The sequence below is a fragment of the Microtus oregoni genome, unplaced genomic scaffold, assembly GCF_018167655.1.
Source record: "Microtus oregoni isolate MIOR12 unplaced genomic scaffold, Mior012 000104F_ref0000108, whole genome shotgun sequence".
Classification (NCBI taxonomy): Eukaryota; Metazoa; Chordata; class Mammalia; order Rodentia; family Cricetidae; genus Microtus; species Microtus oregoni.
The window spans coordinates 3,528,292-3,545,688 of NW_024544718.1; the positions used below are offsets into that span (position 1 = coordinate 3,528,292).

The 17,397-nt window shown below is 48.0% G+C and overlaps 1 protein-coding gene across 1 annotated transcript; it reads left to right on the plus strand.

Moving 5' to 3' along the window:
* Positions 1-3,236: 3,236 nt before the first annotated feature.
* On the plus strand, positions 3,237-10,773 carry LOC121443302 (gap junction beta-1 protein-like). Its single transcript, XM_041645005.1, is given in 4 exon segments — positions 3,237-3,324; positions 4,961-5,025; positions 9,873-10,357; positions 10,360-10,773. Coding segments are annotated over 2 exon segments (849 nt in total). The 5' UTR covers positions 3,237-3,324; positions 4,961-5,025; positions 9,873-9,888; the 3' UTR covers positions 10,740-10,773.
* Positions 10,774-17,397: the final 6,624 nt, after the last annotated feature.

Sequence of the window (17,397 nt, forward strand, 5' to 3'; positions counted from 1 at the left end):
ATAGAACTTGCAAAAACAGTTTGGACACTGCCATTCAGCCATTAAGTACTCAAAAAATGCTACCCTTCCATCCACTCTAGCCCATACTGAGCAAAAATCACTAAGAATCAAAATGACTTTTATCACCCTCATGGCACCCCAGGGATTTTGGCTTGGTGTCATATACCAACTTCCATAGACACTCACTAAAGGAATTCCCTAAATGTCTTTAAATTCTGCCAGTGCTCCGAACCCCTGGCTGACTGGAAGACAGCTCCTTGCTGTCCCACAGGTAAGCCTTGCTCATTTCTGCTCTGTGCCTTTTCTCATGCAGTTCCTCCTCCTTGGAATTCTAGCTCTACCTTCTCCCTTCCCATCTTTTCCTTATCTGTTCAAACCTTGCCTCATCTAAGAAACCTTCCCTGACTATATCAGTTTCTTCTTACTAGTTTTCTTTTTTATCCTTCTCTCCTATTTTATATCCCAACTGACTGCAGCTTCCCACCCCCTCCACTCCTCCCAGTTGGACCACTTATATCTCTCCTCTCCCCCAGATCTACTCCTCCTCCATTTCCCTTCAGGGAGCAGGCCTCCCAGGGGCATCAACTAAAGTTGGCATAACAAGTTATGGTAAGCCTAGGCACAAACCCTTATTCTAAGGCAGGACAAGGCAACCCCCTAGGGGGAAAAGAGTCTCAAAAGCAGGCAAAAGAGTCAGAGACAGCTCCACTCCCACTGGTAGGAGTCAGTCCTACAAGAACACCAAGCTATACAACCATAACACATATGCAGAGGCCCTAGCTCAGACCCATGCAGGCTTTGTGATTGTTTCAGTCTTTTTGATCCCCTGTGAGTCCGGCTTAGTTGATTCTGTGGGTTGTGTTTTCCTGTTGTCCTCAACCCCTCTGGTTCCTAGAATCCTTCCCCCCACTTCTTCCTGCGGGGAGGGTTCCTTGAGCTCTGCATAATGTTTGGCTTTGGATCTCTGGTCTGTTCCCATCAGCTCCCAGAGGAAGCCTCTCTGACAACGACTGGGCTAGGCACTGATCTATTGAGTATAGAAGGTTATCATTAGGAATCAACTCATTGACTTTTTTTTGCCAGTGTGTTTGGTTCTAGCCTATGTCTCTGGGCTATCCAGCCTTGGTTTCTGGCCATCAAAGGGGGCTGCCTCTTGTGGCATAGGCCCATGAGTTAGACCAGTGGCCATTGGTTGGCCACTCCCACAAGTCTGCACTACCTTGTAGATTCCAGGGAGTTCCCACTGCACTAGGTTTCCACAAAGTCCCCCAAATCCCCCCAGTTCAAACTCATCTCTCCTCATATTTGCTCCCTCCACCTTCCCCCACTGACACCTGATCCCTCCTGTTCCCATCCCCCCACCCCCATCTACCCACGAAATCTCTTCTAGTTCCCTTTCCCAGGGAGAAACACGCATCCATCCTTGCACCCTTCTCCGGGTCTGTGGATTGTAGCCTGGTTATCTTTACAGGTTATACCCACTTAGGAGTGAGTACATACCATGTTGTCTTTCTGGATCTGGGTTACCTTACTCAGGATGATTAATTTTCTAGTTTATTCATTTACCTAAGACTTTCATGAGGTCATTGTTTTCTATAGCTGACTATTATTCCATTGCATAAACATACCACGTTTTCTTTATCCATTCATTGGTTGGGGGATGTCGAGGTTGTTTCCAGGTTCTGGCTATTACAAATGAAGCTACTCTGAACAAAGTTGAGAAAATGTCCTTGTGGTGGAATGGAGTGTCCTTTGGGTATATGCCTAAGAGTGGTTGGTATAGCTGGGTCTTGAGGTAGACTGATTCCCAATTTTCTGAGGAACCCCTATATTGATTTCCATAGTGGTTGTACAAGTTTATACTTCCACCAGCAATGGAGGAGTGTGCCCCTTGCTCCACATCCTTTCCAGCATGAGCTGTCACCTGCAATTTTGATCTTAGTCACTCTGAGAGGTGTGTTTCTCTGTGTAGCTCTGGCTGTCCTGGATGGAACTCACTTTGTAGACCAGGCCGCCTGCCTCTGCCGGCCTCTGCCTGCTTCTGTCTCCCAAATGCTGGGACTAAAGGTGTGTGCCACCACCACACCCAGCCCTATATCAGTTTCTTCTTCTCTTCCCCTTTGAATTCCCTCCCAGTCAGAATCGGAACCATGTTACCAGAAAACACAAAGCAATCATTTTGGTCTTGGTCACGTAGCCTCAAGAGGTTATTAAATTCCGTTAGCTTGTTTGAGGATGTGTTGGACATTTAACACAAAGCTAAGTACATGCACTGGGCCCCACCTCCAGCTCAATAAACACTTTAAGAATCAGCATGTTCTCTCTTCCCCTGCCCCCTTGACCCCAGCACGTAGCCTCATGCTGGCTTCCCCGTAGGTATCAGTAAAGACTCAGCTGCTGACACATCTGGCATAACTCAGATTTGGCTGAGGGAAGCTGGGGCCCTGGCTTGATTTCTGGCAGCGAGTTCAATCAGAAGGTAGGAAGTTGGTTCTGCTGACTTCAAGTGTTTCCTCAGTGGTTCAGTTTGCAGAATGAGCAGGGTCCTCAGGTGAGCCCTTCACTGTAGAGACCTTGAGACTAAATGGATCCTTCGGTTAATGGTTGACACTGTCTGTTTACCTAAATGATTGCCAAGAGTCCTGGCTTGCCGATGGCACACTTTGTGGAATAACTGCTTTGGTCCCAAGAGTAGAAGATAATTTCTAGGTTTTTATGGTTTTGGTATGTAACTGGAAATAGTGTAGTCTGTCTCCAGCTAGTAAGTACACGGACAGTAAGTAGATGCTACCCTGGTATTGCTATATCGGGAGGGAGCAAGGCCGTCCTCCATTTTGACCTCAGGCATTTTGTCCTCTCAATTATCCATAGTTTTAGAGGCTGGGATCTAGAAGAGATGGCATCCAGCACCAGAGTCCTCTCTGCTGCTTGCCCACACAGTGGGCCCCCTAAAGGCCGAGAGTCGGGCAGAGCTGAGGGGTGTAACAGAGTCAAGTCCAGTTCAGTACCTCAGATAGGGCCCAACATGACATTCTGGTGACAGTGATGCTTCTCTTCCTCTGGAACAGGGCAAGAACTCTAGGTCCAAATCCATTGGGAGCTCAGGGATCAATCTTGTTTAATGATTGTGTGTGGGACAGGGGTGGGGCTGGTTAATGTTTCTCTGCTTCCTCTTGGGCTATGGGCCACGTAAAGCTCCGGTCCTGGACTTATTGTCCCTCCCCTGGGCTGGGCTTTGACAGTACCTAGTGGCATTGAACAGACACGCCTGCATACATTCCCTGGGAAAAGGTAGCTGCAACCAGGTGTGGCAGTGCCTGGGAGGTGAGGAGTGTGGGGAGGGAGGGGGGCTACGGTGGACTGATATGGTGCTGGGGTCGAAATGCTGGCTGGAGAGAAGCCTGGGTCTTATCTTCTGACTTCAGCATTCAGCCACTTGGGGCCTTTCTGTGCTTCCTTCTGAGCTGGGATGGCGTCCTCCTGCCAGGTGCCCAGGCTGCTTAGATTCTCTCTTCAGCCTCCAACTCCTACCTTCTTTCCAGGCTCTGTGTTCTTCTCTCTCCTTTTTCTAAGCCAAAGATTCTTCTCTTGCCCATAGGGTCAGAGTCCCAGGAAGACAGACTTGAAGAACTTGAAACATAAGGTGGCTAAGTTTGCTTTTCCAAGACATTCTCTGGCATGCAGGGTCAGGGTTCTGTGGGACTGTCAGACAATGCCACATGCCGCTTTCTTTTCTGGGCCACAAGGTAAAACAGGCACGAATCTGACATGGGCCTGCTAACAGGGCCAAGGATGTGGGAGCATGCCTTTCCATTTGCTTGTGTGGGGGGCAGGCAAGCTCAAGCTGGACTTGGTAACTGATGGTTTGAGGATTTACTAGAAGGGTGGCTCCCAGCTGTTAAAAAGTCATTCCAGCTGTCAGGAATGGCATGGCAGAATCCACGGACTTAGAGAATGAGATGGGGGAAAGAGAACATACACAAAAGGTTTTGTTTTGTTTTGTTTTGTTTTGTTTTGTTTTTGAGACAGGATCTCCCTATGTAGCCTTAGCTGGCCTTAAAATTGCTATATGAACCAGTCTGGGCTCAACTCAGATCCTCCTGCCTCTATCTCCTGAGTGAGTACTAGGATTAAAAGCATGCACCAACCAGCCCAGCCACAAAAGAAGTTTTAATAGGCAGAAACCATCGGTAAGGGACCCAGTCTGGGAAGAGGGGCCAATATGCTTTGCAATCTGAGTTTTACCACTTGTTTACCGGCTGTGTAATGAGTTAGAGTGTTTGCCAGGCATAGCGGCTTATGTCTATAATCCCGGTTCTCAGAAGACTCGAGGCATGAGGATTGTGGGTTCGAGACTAAATCGGTTACATGTGTGAATTGGGGTTGTTCGGAGGATGAGAGTTCATGAGTATGCAATTTCTGATATTCGGGGAGCATTCTATAAATGGTGGCCGTCACAATGAGCCCAAACAACACTAGCAAGTGAAGTGGATGATGGAGGAGCACATAGCAATAAGCCAAGCATTGAAAAGAAAAGGAATGTCAGCAGAAGCCTTCTGAAGAGGCTACGGGAGAGGGGGGGAGTGAACGCACTAGACTGGTCATGGTGAGCAAGCCTGACCATGACAGATGGATGACGGGGTGGAGATTAAGTCAGTACCCGAGATTCTAGAGAACCACAGGGTGGAGGCGTGAAGATAACAGGGAAAGAGACAGAGACAGGTGAGGCTGGCTTTAATCACACCACCCTGAGGAAAGCGCCCCCAAATTCAAAAGGAAGTCCCTTCCTAACTATGGGTGGCCTGTGAGACAGGAAAGAACATAGAGTTTGGGTTAATTTTTTTTTCTTTTTCTTGTTTGCTTTTGAAATAGTATCTTATGTAGCCTAGGCTGGCCTCAGACTTACTAAGTAGCTGAGGATAACCTTGAACTCCTGATCCTTCTGCTCCCACCTCCACAGAACTGGGAACAAATACACAAGTACTACCACTTCTGGGGATTGAACTCAGGGCTCCTGCCAACTAGGTAAGTACTCTACCAGCTGAACCACATCCTCAACCCTGGTGTCTGGGCCTGAGTATAGTAACCTCATCCAGTCCCACCAGCGTCGCGTTGTCCAAACCCACAAAACACAAGGAGTCACATGCAGGTGGAAAGAGTGACAGGGTAGGAAGGGAGACTGAGGTGATAAATGCATCACGTGTGCACACACATGCCAACACGCACAGGAGTACGGCTTTGGGGCTGTGTGCCCTGTCTCAGAGCAAACATTCCTTCAGAAGAGGGGCCCTCAGAAGCAGCGCTCTGCGCAAAAGCTTTGAGGTCAGAGGAAAATCAATTTGCAATCTGATTCCATTAGTTGGCAGTAGGGCAATTGCCAGTGAAGCAAGTTACTGAACCCCCCCCCCCCTCTCTCTCTCTCTCTCTGCCTCAACTTTCTGGTCTGAAAAATGGGGATGACATTACAGAACTTTTTGTGAGCTCCTGCTTTTGTTCTGTGCTCAAGTGCTGGGCAAACTGGAATTCAAAGCCTGACAAGGCCTCAGAAACCCTATCTAATTAAACACAGAGCAAATCATGCCTGCTGCAACTCAAACCATATCAATAGCTGGACTTTAACCTAAAGTCAGGAAAACAGTTTGGATTTCAAAATCAGGTCACTCCTCTGGATGTTTTTAAAATGCAGCCTTGAGGTACTGGTGTTGACATAGACAAAGCAAAAATTGAAACCCCAGTGCCCACATAAGGGTTCTCAGAGGTCCCAAAGGGAGCTACTGGCTGTGTCCCAGAAAACTCCAAGTAAGAGGCAAAGAATTTCTTAGAAGGACCTAGAAATTTGAGGTTGACCAGGAGGTTTATGGGGCACCTCTGAGGGGAAATAGAGAGAAAACACCTATGTTTGCTTTGGGGTTCATGGGAACAGCCTGAGAAAAGAAAAATGAGCCAAATCAGGAGGCCAGAGGAACCCTGGGAAGGAAGCTTTGAATCTTCTCGGCCCTGAACCAACATGGAAAGAAAAGTGGTGACTCTGTAAGATGCCGTAGCATTTACAGAGAGAGAAAAAAAAAGGTAGAACTTAACAATTTAAAAAAAAAAAGCTATGGACAAAATGTGGACTCTCATGTCAGCCCTACCTCCCTCAAAGGCCATCTCTGTGACTGCACGGTCCTAGGGAATGACCCTTTCTTTTTTTTTTTTTTTTGGTTTTGTTTTGTTTTTCAAGACAGGGTTTCTCTGTAGCTTTGGAGCCTGTCCTGGAACTAGCTCTAGTAGACCAGGCTGGCCTCGAACTCACAAAGATCCGCCTGCCTCTGCCTCCCAAGTGCTGGGATTAAAGGCGTGCCCCACCACCGCCCGGCGGGGATGACCCTTTCTGCCTCAGTCTCCTCCTCCATGACAAGAGGCTGAAAATAACATCCCACCTCCCCAAGATCTTCCTTAATCTTTTTCTTTTATATTGTTAGCCTATTTGCATGTGCATTTATAATGTGAACGGATGTCAGTGTGGTTGCGTCAGTGTCCGGGCACACGTGGAAATCAGAGGGCAACTTTCAGGAAGTGATCCTTTCCTCAGGTCATCAGGCTTGCCCAACAAGTGCTCTGGCCTGCTGATTGTTCTGAGGCTCACTGGAGAAAGCACACGTTCAAGGGCTTGGCACATGATTAATACATACTTGGCAAATGCTTATTCCTGCAGGAGTTGGGGGTTTTTTAATTACATTTATGTGTGCACGTGTGTGCTCACTCTTGCGTGTAAGTCAGAGAACAGCTTACAGGAGTCAGTTCTGTCCTTTCACCACGTAGATTCTGGTATCAGACTCAGGTAATCGAGTTTGGCAGCAAGCACCCTTACTCACTGAACCATCTTGCTAGCCCAGGTTACTCCTCACTCCCAGGGCTGTGTGCACACAAAGCAAGTCCTCTACCACTGATCCAAGTACCTACGTTCAGTCTGCGAAGCCTAAAACATTTTATTGGCAAAAACATTTTCCTCCCTCCATCCCTCCTTTATTATTATTATTATTGTTGTTGTTATTATTATTATTATTATTATTATTATTATTATTATTTTAGAGGTGGGAGGATTGAGACAGGCTCTTTCTATATAGCCCTAGCTGTCCTGGAACTCACTGACTCACTGTAGATAAGACAGACCTCAAATTCATTAGAGACCTTTCTTTCTGCACTGCTTCCTGAGTGCTAGGAATAAAGGTGTAAACTACCACAACCCACTCTTTTTGGTTTTTGAGACAAGGGAAGTCTCACTTTGTAGTCCTTGCTAGAACTCACTATGTAGACTAGGTTGGCCTTAAACTCAAAGCAATTTGCCTGTCTTTACCTCCCTGAGTGCTGGGATTAAAGATCTGTGTCACCATGCCTGACAAGCCCTTTATAAAAAAACAAAAAAAAAACCTTAATGAAGAAGAAACATTATGTAGAGAAGTAACTCATGTCCCGTAGGCTGTTCCTTCTTCCTCTCCTCTTGCTTTATTTTTGTGACTGGACCTCCCTAAGTTGTATAGACTGGACTAGAACTCTTGCTTGTTTTCATTTTTTTTTTAATATTTGCGTGAGCTTCTCTGTGTGTGTTTGTGTGCTAAAACATGGCCACATGTAATCCAGGTTGGCCTTAAGATCACAGTGTAACCGAGGCTGGCCTTGACCTCTTGACCCTCTACTTTCCAAGTGCTGAGATTACAGGTGTGCATTGTCGTACCTTGCCTTAGTCTAAAGCTTCTGAGCTCGTGGGCCTCCTCCCTTAACTGTCACACTCCAGATAGCCAGAATACAGGTGTGTACCACCTGTGAGACTCCTCCCTTAACCAATCACACCCCAGATAGCCAGAATACTGGCGTGTGCCACCTGTGAGCCTCCTCCCTTAACCCTCACACCCCAGATAGCCCAACTACAGGTGTATACCACCTGCCCTGATCTCCTGTTTCTTTTCTCTCACTCCCCAACATTTCCAGTAACTATTTCACTGCCTCTTCCCTCTATAACCAAGAGAGGCACCCAGAAGTGATTACAAGGCTTCTTCCTGCACCAGCCACCCCTGTTGTGGAGGTGCCCTGGGTAAGGCCGAAAATGCACTGCGTTTGCTGTATTTCTGTAGGTCCAGGCCTGAGGTGCTCTCATCCAGCTCCCTGCCTCTAACACAATCTCCTTTCAACTTCAATGGCAGAAGTGGTGGGAGGTGGGGAGAGGCCTTCTTTGTCTGCCTAAGGGAGAGAGGAGAATTTCCTCCCTAGAATCATTGGCAGACTCATAAGCAGGAGGTTACAATATGCACTTGACACTGGGGCCAGGGCAGCAACTGAGCTGTCTGTTCTATGGCAGATACTCTAGGTGGTTACACATTACTGGAGAGAAAAAGGAGAAATGTGGGCTTAGCGGACCATTTGGCTGCCTAAGGCAGTATTGTTTCCTCTTCCAGAGACAGTTCTTAACCCCTTTATAACCACCTGAGAAACTGGAGCAGGTATCTTCATTGACACCCGTGGCAACCCTGGGCATGGGCGCCATTAACGGATGAGCAAGCAGGCCCATGGAAAGTCAGTAAATAGCCCAAGGTGAAGAGTCAGGATGCAAACAGAAGCTACATGACCCGTGCATAATTCTTTGTCTAACCTGCTACTTGCCTGATGGCTTTATCACTCGGCTTGTTCTCACCATGAGCCCACCTGCCTACCCCCTGGAGAAGGGTCCCTTTCCTGCAGTTTAAGGATAGTCAGAGTTTGCTGGACAGCTTCCTTATTTTTGTGTGTTTCAGGGTGACATCAAATTCGCCTTCTTTTTTCTTTAATGGTTAGCTTTTTCTTTGACTGGCACCATCTGCAAAAGCGCAAGGAGCCTGCTGCTGTGAGACTCTAGTCTGCTTCAGACTCCTTTGTACTTCATCTTTTTAGCCAGGTGACTTTGAGTGGATAACAGGATTGTTGAATGGGTCAAAAGGAAGAACGCTTGGGGAAGTGATTACTGCACTTCCTGGCTTGATAAACTCTATGCCCCACGTTTCCTCCCTTCTGGCACATTCATACCCGGAAGGGGACCCAAGACTAGGAAAACTCCTGCTGACTCTTGTTTCTGGTAGAAATATGGAAGAGGGCTTTAGTCCAGAGACTCCTGGCTCCCTGGGGTCCCATCTTCCATGCACCTGTCTGTGTTCTATCTCCCTCCCCCAGAGCCATTATTCTGGTAGGGCCATGGGGCGGGTGCGGCGATGGACCGGGCGGGCACAGAACAGGTGGGTGAAGGCTGGGTGTCCGGCGCTGGGACACAAGTGCTCTGTGTGTAGGGTGGGCGGAAGTCAGGGCGTTTGATCTGAATTCTAAAGGGTGTTGTTCAGCGCCCCACAAAGGTCCCATTGTACAGACACTGGGTATAAAGCAGCATATGACTCTCCAGCACCGGGAGGCGATGAATTGGGACGCAGGCGCGACCACAGGGACCACTCCCCCTACACAGACATGAGACCATAGGGGAGCTGTCTGGGTGGCCTCAAGGATAGGCGCTCCCCGAGGTAACCGGGCTTTCTGGGTTTGCCATAAGTTAGGAGCAAAGTAGCTAGCTGGGGGAGGGGAGCCAGAAGAGCTGGCTAAGAGCAGAACTAGACAGGCCTGGTGAAGCGAGGGACTCAAAAGGAAAGAATGCTGGATGTATGTGAAGAAAGGGGATGGGACTCAGAGAGGTCAAGTCAAGCGAATGAGAAGGAAAGCTTGGCGCCAAGAGGGATGGATGAGGAAAGCTATGACTCTCCTTGCTTTCCCGTCACCGGCTCTTGGAAGAGATGGGGGCAGGGGAGGCAGCATTACTTTGCCCAGCTTCCTGCCCTAACCTTCTGACAGTTTGCTTCCTGCCTCTTGTCTCACAGGTGTGAATGAGGCAGGATGAACTGGACGGGTTTGTACACCTTGATCAGTGGCGTGAATCGGCATTCTACCGCCATCGGCCGAGTATGGCTGTCGGTTATCTTCATCTTCCGAATCATGGTGCTGGTGGTGGCTGCGGAAAGTGTGTGGGGCGATGAGAAATCTTCTTTCATCTGCAACACCCTCCAACCTGGCTGCAATAGCGTCTGCTATGACCAGTTTTTCCCCATCTCCCACGTGCGCCTGTGGTCCCTGCAGCTTATCTTGGTTTCCACCCCAGCTCTCCTCGTGGCAATGCACGTGGCTCACCAACAGCACATGGAAAAGAAAATGCTACGACTCGAGGGGCTCGGGGACCCCCTCCACCTGGAAGAGGTGAAGAGGCACAAGGTCCACATCTCAGGGACACTGTGGTGGACCTATATCATCAGCGTGGTGTTCCGGCTGCTGTTCGAGGCAGTCTTCATGTATGTCTTCTATCTACTCTACCCGGCTATGCCATGGTGCGACTGGTCAAGTGTGAGGCCTACTCCTGCCCCAACACAGTGGACTGCTTTGTGTCCCGCCCCACCGAGAAAACCGTCTTCACTGTCTTTATGCTCGCCGCCTCCGGCATCTGCATTATCCTCAACGTGGCAGAGGTGGTGTACCTCATCATCCGGGCCTGTGCCCGCCGTGCTCAGCGCCGCTCCAATCCGCCCTCCCGCAAGGGCTCAGGCTTCGGCCACCGCCTCTCACCTGAATACAAGCAGAATGAGATCAACAAGCTGCTGAGCGAGCAGGATGGCTCTCTGAAAGACATACTGCGCCGCAGCCCTGGCAGCGGGGCCGGGCTGGCTGAGAAGGGCGACCGATGCTCAGCCTGCTGATGCCCATGTACCAGGCAACCTCCCATCCCACCCCTTCCTCACCCGGCCCTGGCCTGCCCCTCCTTTTCCTATGCCGGTGAGCAGGCCTCTGCCTGCTAGGGATTACTCTATCAAAACCTTCCTTCTCTCCCTACTCCCTTCCTCGGAGAGCCTTCTGTCTAAGAACTAGCCTGCTGGGGAGTGGAGAGCCACCTCTGCAGCAGGGCTCAAGGTTACTGAGGGTGTGGGTAGCTCTTTCTGCCTGGACCCCTTCCTCTTCCCTCTCCCTCTCCCTGAGGAGATGAGATGCTCTGTCGGTGTTTCCAATTATGAAGCTAATCTTAACCCCCATGCTGTCAGGTACCCCACTTCGGGAGTCACATCAGTGGGGAGGGACGTGGGCAAGCGGAATGGAGGAGGGGCTCTGCATCGTGGGTGGAGAAGGGAGGGGAACGAGCACAGGAAAAGGAAGAACGGTGCTTGCCTTGTTGTCTGCGGTGGGCGGGCCAGGAGAAGAAGACCATGTGAGGGAGTTAGAGAGGGAGAAGCAGGCAGATAAACTGGAGGGAGATTGTTCAGGGCTACCCCCAGGCCCCAGTTCCCAAGGCCTCTCTCTCTCTCTCTGGGCAAATGTTACACATTAAACAGGATTTTACAGTAAATGAAGAGGTGCTTTGAGTGTTTGTTGAAGTTCTTTCTCCTGCACCCTCCTTTCTGACCTCCCCCTGGATAAGCAGGCCTTGGTTGGCATTTTGCTGATCAAGAAAAGAAAAGGGCAGAAGGAAGAGTGCCTTCCCTTGAAGCTGCAAGTAGGAGCCTGGCAAAGCCACCCATGGAGCCGTCTTGTTCTTATTCTTTTTTTTTTGTTTGTTTGTTTTTTTTGTTTTTTTTTAAAGATTTATTTATTTATTTATTATGTATGCAGTGGTCTGCCTGCATGTATGCCTGCAGACAGAAGTTGGCACCAGATCTTATTACCGGTGGTTGTGAGCCACATACGTTGCTGGGAATTGAACTCAGGACCTCTGGAAGAGCAGTCAATGCTCTTAACCACTGAGCCATCTCTCCAGCTTGTTCTTATTCTTATTCTGGCTTGTTTGTTTACTTATTTCTTTTCTTTTTCATTGTTTATAGCCTACTGGTATCTAATTCACATGCCTCCTTTCTTTTGTTTTAAGAATAAATGACAGCCTCTTCTAGAGAGACAAGAAATAAATGCTACAGAACCATCGAGACAGAGAGAGAGAGAGAGAGAGAGAGAGAGAGGATGAGAGAGAGAGAGGATGAGAGAAAGAGAGAGAGAGAGAGAGAGAGAGAAAGAGGATGAGAGTGTGGTATACTTTTCTTGGCTACCTCAGATAGCTAGGCCCTTCTGCTACACTTCTGAGACAGCCATCCCCTTCCTCCCTGGACATTCACCCTCTGGTGCCCTGCAAGCCCCTGACCTCTCTTTCCTCTGGATATGGCCTCTAATTCCATCTGTCTCTCCAGTGTCCCTCCCTTTTTCCTCTCTGAATCCATGCCCCCCAGGACTCCATCAGAGGTCAGGCATGTCCAACAGAAGTTTCCTTGCCAGGACCCTCCTCCCCCTGTCAACTACTGGAGGAAAAGCTCCAGGCTTGGAACTTGACAAAGCAGAGTTCAAATCCTAGCTGTGTCTCTATTTGCAAGGTGTGTCCTTTCCCAAGCCTGTCTCCCTGTGTGCACACAAGGGCTGGCCCACACCTCTCATCCTCCCTCCCATATTTGTCTGTTTCTTAAGGACCCCTCCCCAGCCTCACAGGGCTTTCCCCCACTGCCACTGCCCACACAAAGGGTGCCTCAGGGTCCAAGCCCTCCCCCACAGCAAGTTTTCCTCCTCAGCTTTCCCATCTCTGAGCTGGACAGAGCATTGGCCACTTCCTCTCAGAGTAACATGGAGGAAACAACACCAGAAATGAAGAAAATCAGGTGTGACCTCATCAGAATTGTTTTCCCTCTGTCAGTCAATTTTTCCTTTCTAAGAGAAAGCATAAAATACAAAACCAGGAAACAAGCAGGGTACTTGTCTGTAATCCCATCGCTCAGGAAGTGGAAGCAGGAAGATTGAGGCAAATCAGAGGCCAACCTGAGGTATGTAGTGCCAAGTCAGCTTGGGCTATGGTGTAAGACCCTACCCCAGGAACAACAGCAAAACCACTCCCATCCTATACGAAGTCTCCTTTCTCCTTAGAAACTAACATCACACTCTGTCAGTGGAGAGGTCCTTATGTGCCTGACACGAGGCCTGCAAAATTCCTCTTCCCATAGAAATCCATCCCCTTTTCCCACGATGCAACAAGCGTAGACCATCTCCTCTTTGTGCAAAAGGTCCTCAAGAGAAAGATTTTCTTTTACAAAATTCCACCCTGGGGGCGGGGATGTAGCTCAGTTAGTAGAGTGGGTTTCTAATATGCTTGCCTTGGTTCTGTCCCCAACACAATTAATTAATCCTAGTCCCTGCGGGACCCTCACACCTGTGTCCGAGCAAGAAAGGATAAACTGCTCATCATGTCGGAAATCTACTGTTCCAATCCCAAACCCTGTGTGGTGGCGCACGCCTTTAATCCCAGCACTTGGGAGGCAGAGGACAAAGACAAGTGGATCTTTGTGAGTTTCAAGCCAATCTAGTCTGTATAAAGAGTTTCAGGACAGCCAGGGCTGGCTAGAGAGCTCCTGTTAAAAAAAAAAAAACGAAGGAAAAGAAGATTCCATTTCCAGATGGAGGCTACCTCTGTGGGGCAAAGGTGGGAAAACAAATATCAGGCATTAGGAACCAGAGAGAGGTTAGGACACGGGATTCTTGTGTCCTGTTAACCAGGTGGAAACAGGCTGAAGGAAGAATCTTGAAAGGAGCTCCAAGAGGCAAGTCTCAAAAACGTAGTGGGAGAGGCTGCCCCGGGACTGATGGTTTCATTTGAGGGAAACACACTGAGGGCTTAGTACGTATAGTTCATGATGTTCTGAGTGGGCTGGATAACGAAGAGGGTGCTGGAGTTAGGAGACTGGGCTTTCCACTGGTGTGCTTGACCCCTTCGCCACTTGTAGGTCTCAGTATTTATAGCTGCAGTATAGAGTACATAATAACTACTGTCTTTCACAGGGTTGTTTTGTTTTTTCGAGACAGGGTTTCTCTTTGTAGCAGCCCTGGCTGTCCTGGAAACTCGCTCTGTAGACCAGGCTGGACTCGAACTCACAGAGAGCCGCCTGTCTTTGCCTCCCAAGTACTAGGATTAAAGGTGTGCACAACAACCACAACCAGCTAGGCTTTGATTTTTATTTATTTATTTTTTTGAGAATCAAACAAGTTGTGTTCAAAAACTGATTATAAAAATAAAGATAATGAGAGATGACTCAGCAGTTAAAAGTACTGGCTGCTCTTCCAGAGGACTCAGGGTCAATTCCCCGCACCCACATGGCACCCCCTCTGTCTGGAACTCTAGTTCCAGGGGATCTAACACCCTCATACAGACTTACTTGCAGGCAAAACCTCAATGCTCATAAAATAAAAATAAAAATAGATAATTTAAAAGAAATCTTTAAAAATTATCAAGGTAATGAGTTAGGAGTGGTGGCATACCTGCAATCTCAGCACTTAGAAGGTGGGGGCAGAAGTTCAGGTCCAGCCTTGGCTAAATAGGGAGTTTGAGGCCAGTCTGGGCTGTATGAGACCCTGTCAAAAAATCAATAAGAACGTTAAAAGAAATCAAGTTATAAATGTAAAATAGTTTCAAAGGCACCTAGAAAGTGTGTATTAGAACTCCACAGGAGCCAGAAAGGAGGAAATCCAGTTCAGCCAGGCTGAAGTTTATGCAAAGAATTTGACTCTGTAGCTGGGATTAAAGCACACCTTTAATGCCAGCACTCGGGAGGCAGAGGCAGACAGATCTCTCTGTGAGTTCCAGGCCAGCCTGGTCTACAGAGTGAGTTCCAGGACAGCCAAGGTTACAAAGAGACGCTGTCAAAGGAGGAAGAGGAAGACAAAGAAAAAATTTGGTGGTATAAATCCAGATTTGACACACATCTATAAACCCAGCACTCTGGAGGCTGAGGAAGGAGTGAGACGTCAAGACTGGGCTACTTATCAAGGACCCTGTCTGAAACCAAAAACAAAATCTTGGCAAAAATAAGGGTTCTCCAGGGAGCAGGCAGCAGTTCAAACAACCAAGTCCAGAGATGTTGCAAACTTGGTCATGACCCATCGAAGGATCAATATTGAAGGTCTCTCTCTTGAGGACAGGAAAGGTCAAGGAGCAGATCTTTTGGCATACTCGCTATCTGCTGTTTGTGGGGTGGCAGGAATCTATGGCCTTTCAGAGGTGTTTGTGTGCAGATGCCAGAAGCTGCAGGGAAAGACGGAGTCGGTTCCTGGATGGAAGCAAGCTGAACTACGGACAGTAGTCAAAGCAGCAGCTAATGAGTCGAGATTACAGAGCAAGACGCAGTATCCATAGAGAATTGGCATGGCAACCACAAACTGGCTCAGATGCTCAATCAGATAGCCTGGGTGCACAGAGTGGAGGCTGGAGGGGGATGGTCACTTCATTTCCAGATTCCATAATGTTTAAATGCTGGATCTGACCTGTAGTATACTGGGGCTAGACAATTCTACTGACCTGAGCTCGCTTTGATTGCCAGACTAGGCCAGGCTGAACCTAAAAGGGCAAGCAAAGAAAGGATCGGGGCATTGAAGTGAGGGAGAATAAAGCAGGCGGCAGACATCTGAAAGGCGTGCTGTCTTCAGAGTCAGATAAATAATCTGTCATGGAGGATCTAAGAAATGGAATGGCTACCGCAGAGGGAAAGACAAACTGTAGCCAGAGTGTGGCCGGCCTTGTGTGTCTCTCTAAATGGTTAAGAATATCTTTTAGAGAGGTTGGCACGGTGGTACACCCCTTTAATCCCAGCACTGGAGAGGTAGAAGCATGAGGTCTCTGTGAGTTCAAGACCAGCCTGGTCTACTAGTGAGTTCCAGGAAAGGCAAGACTATGTGGACAGACCTTGTCTCAAAACAAAAACAAAACAACAACAACGACAAAAACAGAAACAATATTTATAAGAGAGCAGAAGAGATGTCTCAGTGGTTAAGTGCACTTGTTTTTGCAGAGGACCTGGGTTCAATTCCCAGTACCCATATGGCAACTCCGAAGTGTTCATAACTCCATCCAGTTCAAGGAGATCCAAGGTCCTCTTCTGATTTCCATGGGCACCAGGCACACATGTGGTACACAGACATACACTTGAGCAAAACACATAAAACAAATCTTTCTAAAGGCACTATCTAAAAAAAACTATAAGAATATCTATAGGAGTTAAGTATGTCAGTACGTGTTTGTACTAGCACTTGAGAGGTGAAGACAAGATCACAAGTTCAAGGTCATTCTCAGTTACACAGTAGGTTTGAGGTCAGTTAGGTTACATGGACCTTATCTCAAAATACAAAAAAAAATCTGCTTATGGAAATAGCTCAATGTAGACTAACCTTTATAAAGCCCTGAATTTGATCCCCAGTGCTGCACAAAACTGGGTACATGTCAGAGGTACATGAAAGTGGAGGTTTGAGACTCGGGAGTTCAAGGCCAGCCTTATCTACCAATCAACTTTGAAGCCAGCCTGGGCTTTCTGACACCCTGTCTCAAAAAGGAAAGGAAAAGAGAAAGAAAAAGGGCAGGTGAGAGGGCTCAGTAGGTAAAGGTGCCTGCTGCCAAGCCTGAAGACCTGAGTTCGATCCCTGGGACCTAAGTGGTGGAGGAAGAGAAGCAATGCCTCACAGTCCTCCTCTGACTTCCACACTCTTGCCATCACATGTGTGCACCCACACAGCACACAAAACAGATAAATATATGTAATAAAAGAGAAAAAAGACAATTTCTAGGTAGTTGGGGAGTGGAACCTCAGACTAAAACAGTTCGAGGCCAGCCTGATCTAGAGAGTGAGTTCCAGGACAGACAGGGATACACAGAGAAACCCTGTCTTGAAAAAATATATATATTTATTTTTGTTTTATGTGTATGAGTGTTGTTTTACCTGCATATAAATATATATACCACATTAGTCCATGGTGCCAGAGGTCAGAAGAGGGTATCAGATGTTGTGAGCTGCTATGTCTCCAGCTCTCCCCACCCTGCTTTAATTTTAGCCTACTTTATTGTATGTGTATAAATATTTTGTTTGCATGTACTACCGCCATCCAACGTGAGTTTAATTTTTTGAGACAAGGTCTTATGTTGTCCTGGCTGGCCTGGAACTCTCTACGTAGACCAGGCAGGTGTCAAACATTTACTTTTGAGAAGCAGGGGTCTCATGTACCCCAGGCGGTCCTCCAACTCCCTATGTAGTCAAAGATGGCCTTCATCTTCTCTTCTGCCAGTCTTTGCCTCCTGAATGACAGTATTACAAGCCTGTACTACTATTGCCCACTTTTCTGTGGCACTGGAGATCAAAACCAGGGTTTCATGTTGTGGCATAACAAGACTTTTCCTGGGATGTGGTGCTTTGAATAGAATGGCCCCATTGGGCAAGCTGGTGCTGGCAGTAGTAATATTTCACACCTTTAGTCCCAGCACTTGGGAGACAGAGGCAGGTGAATCTGAATTCAGAACCAGCCTGGTCTACAAAGCAAGTTCCATGACAGTCGGGGCTACATAGAGAAATCCTGTTT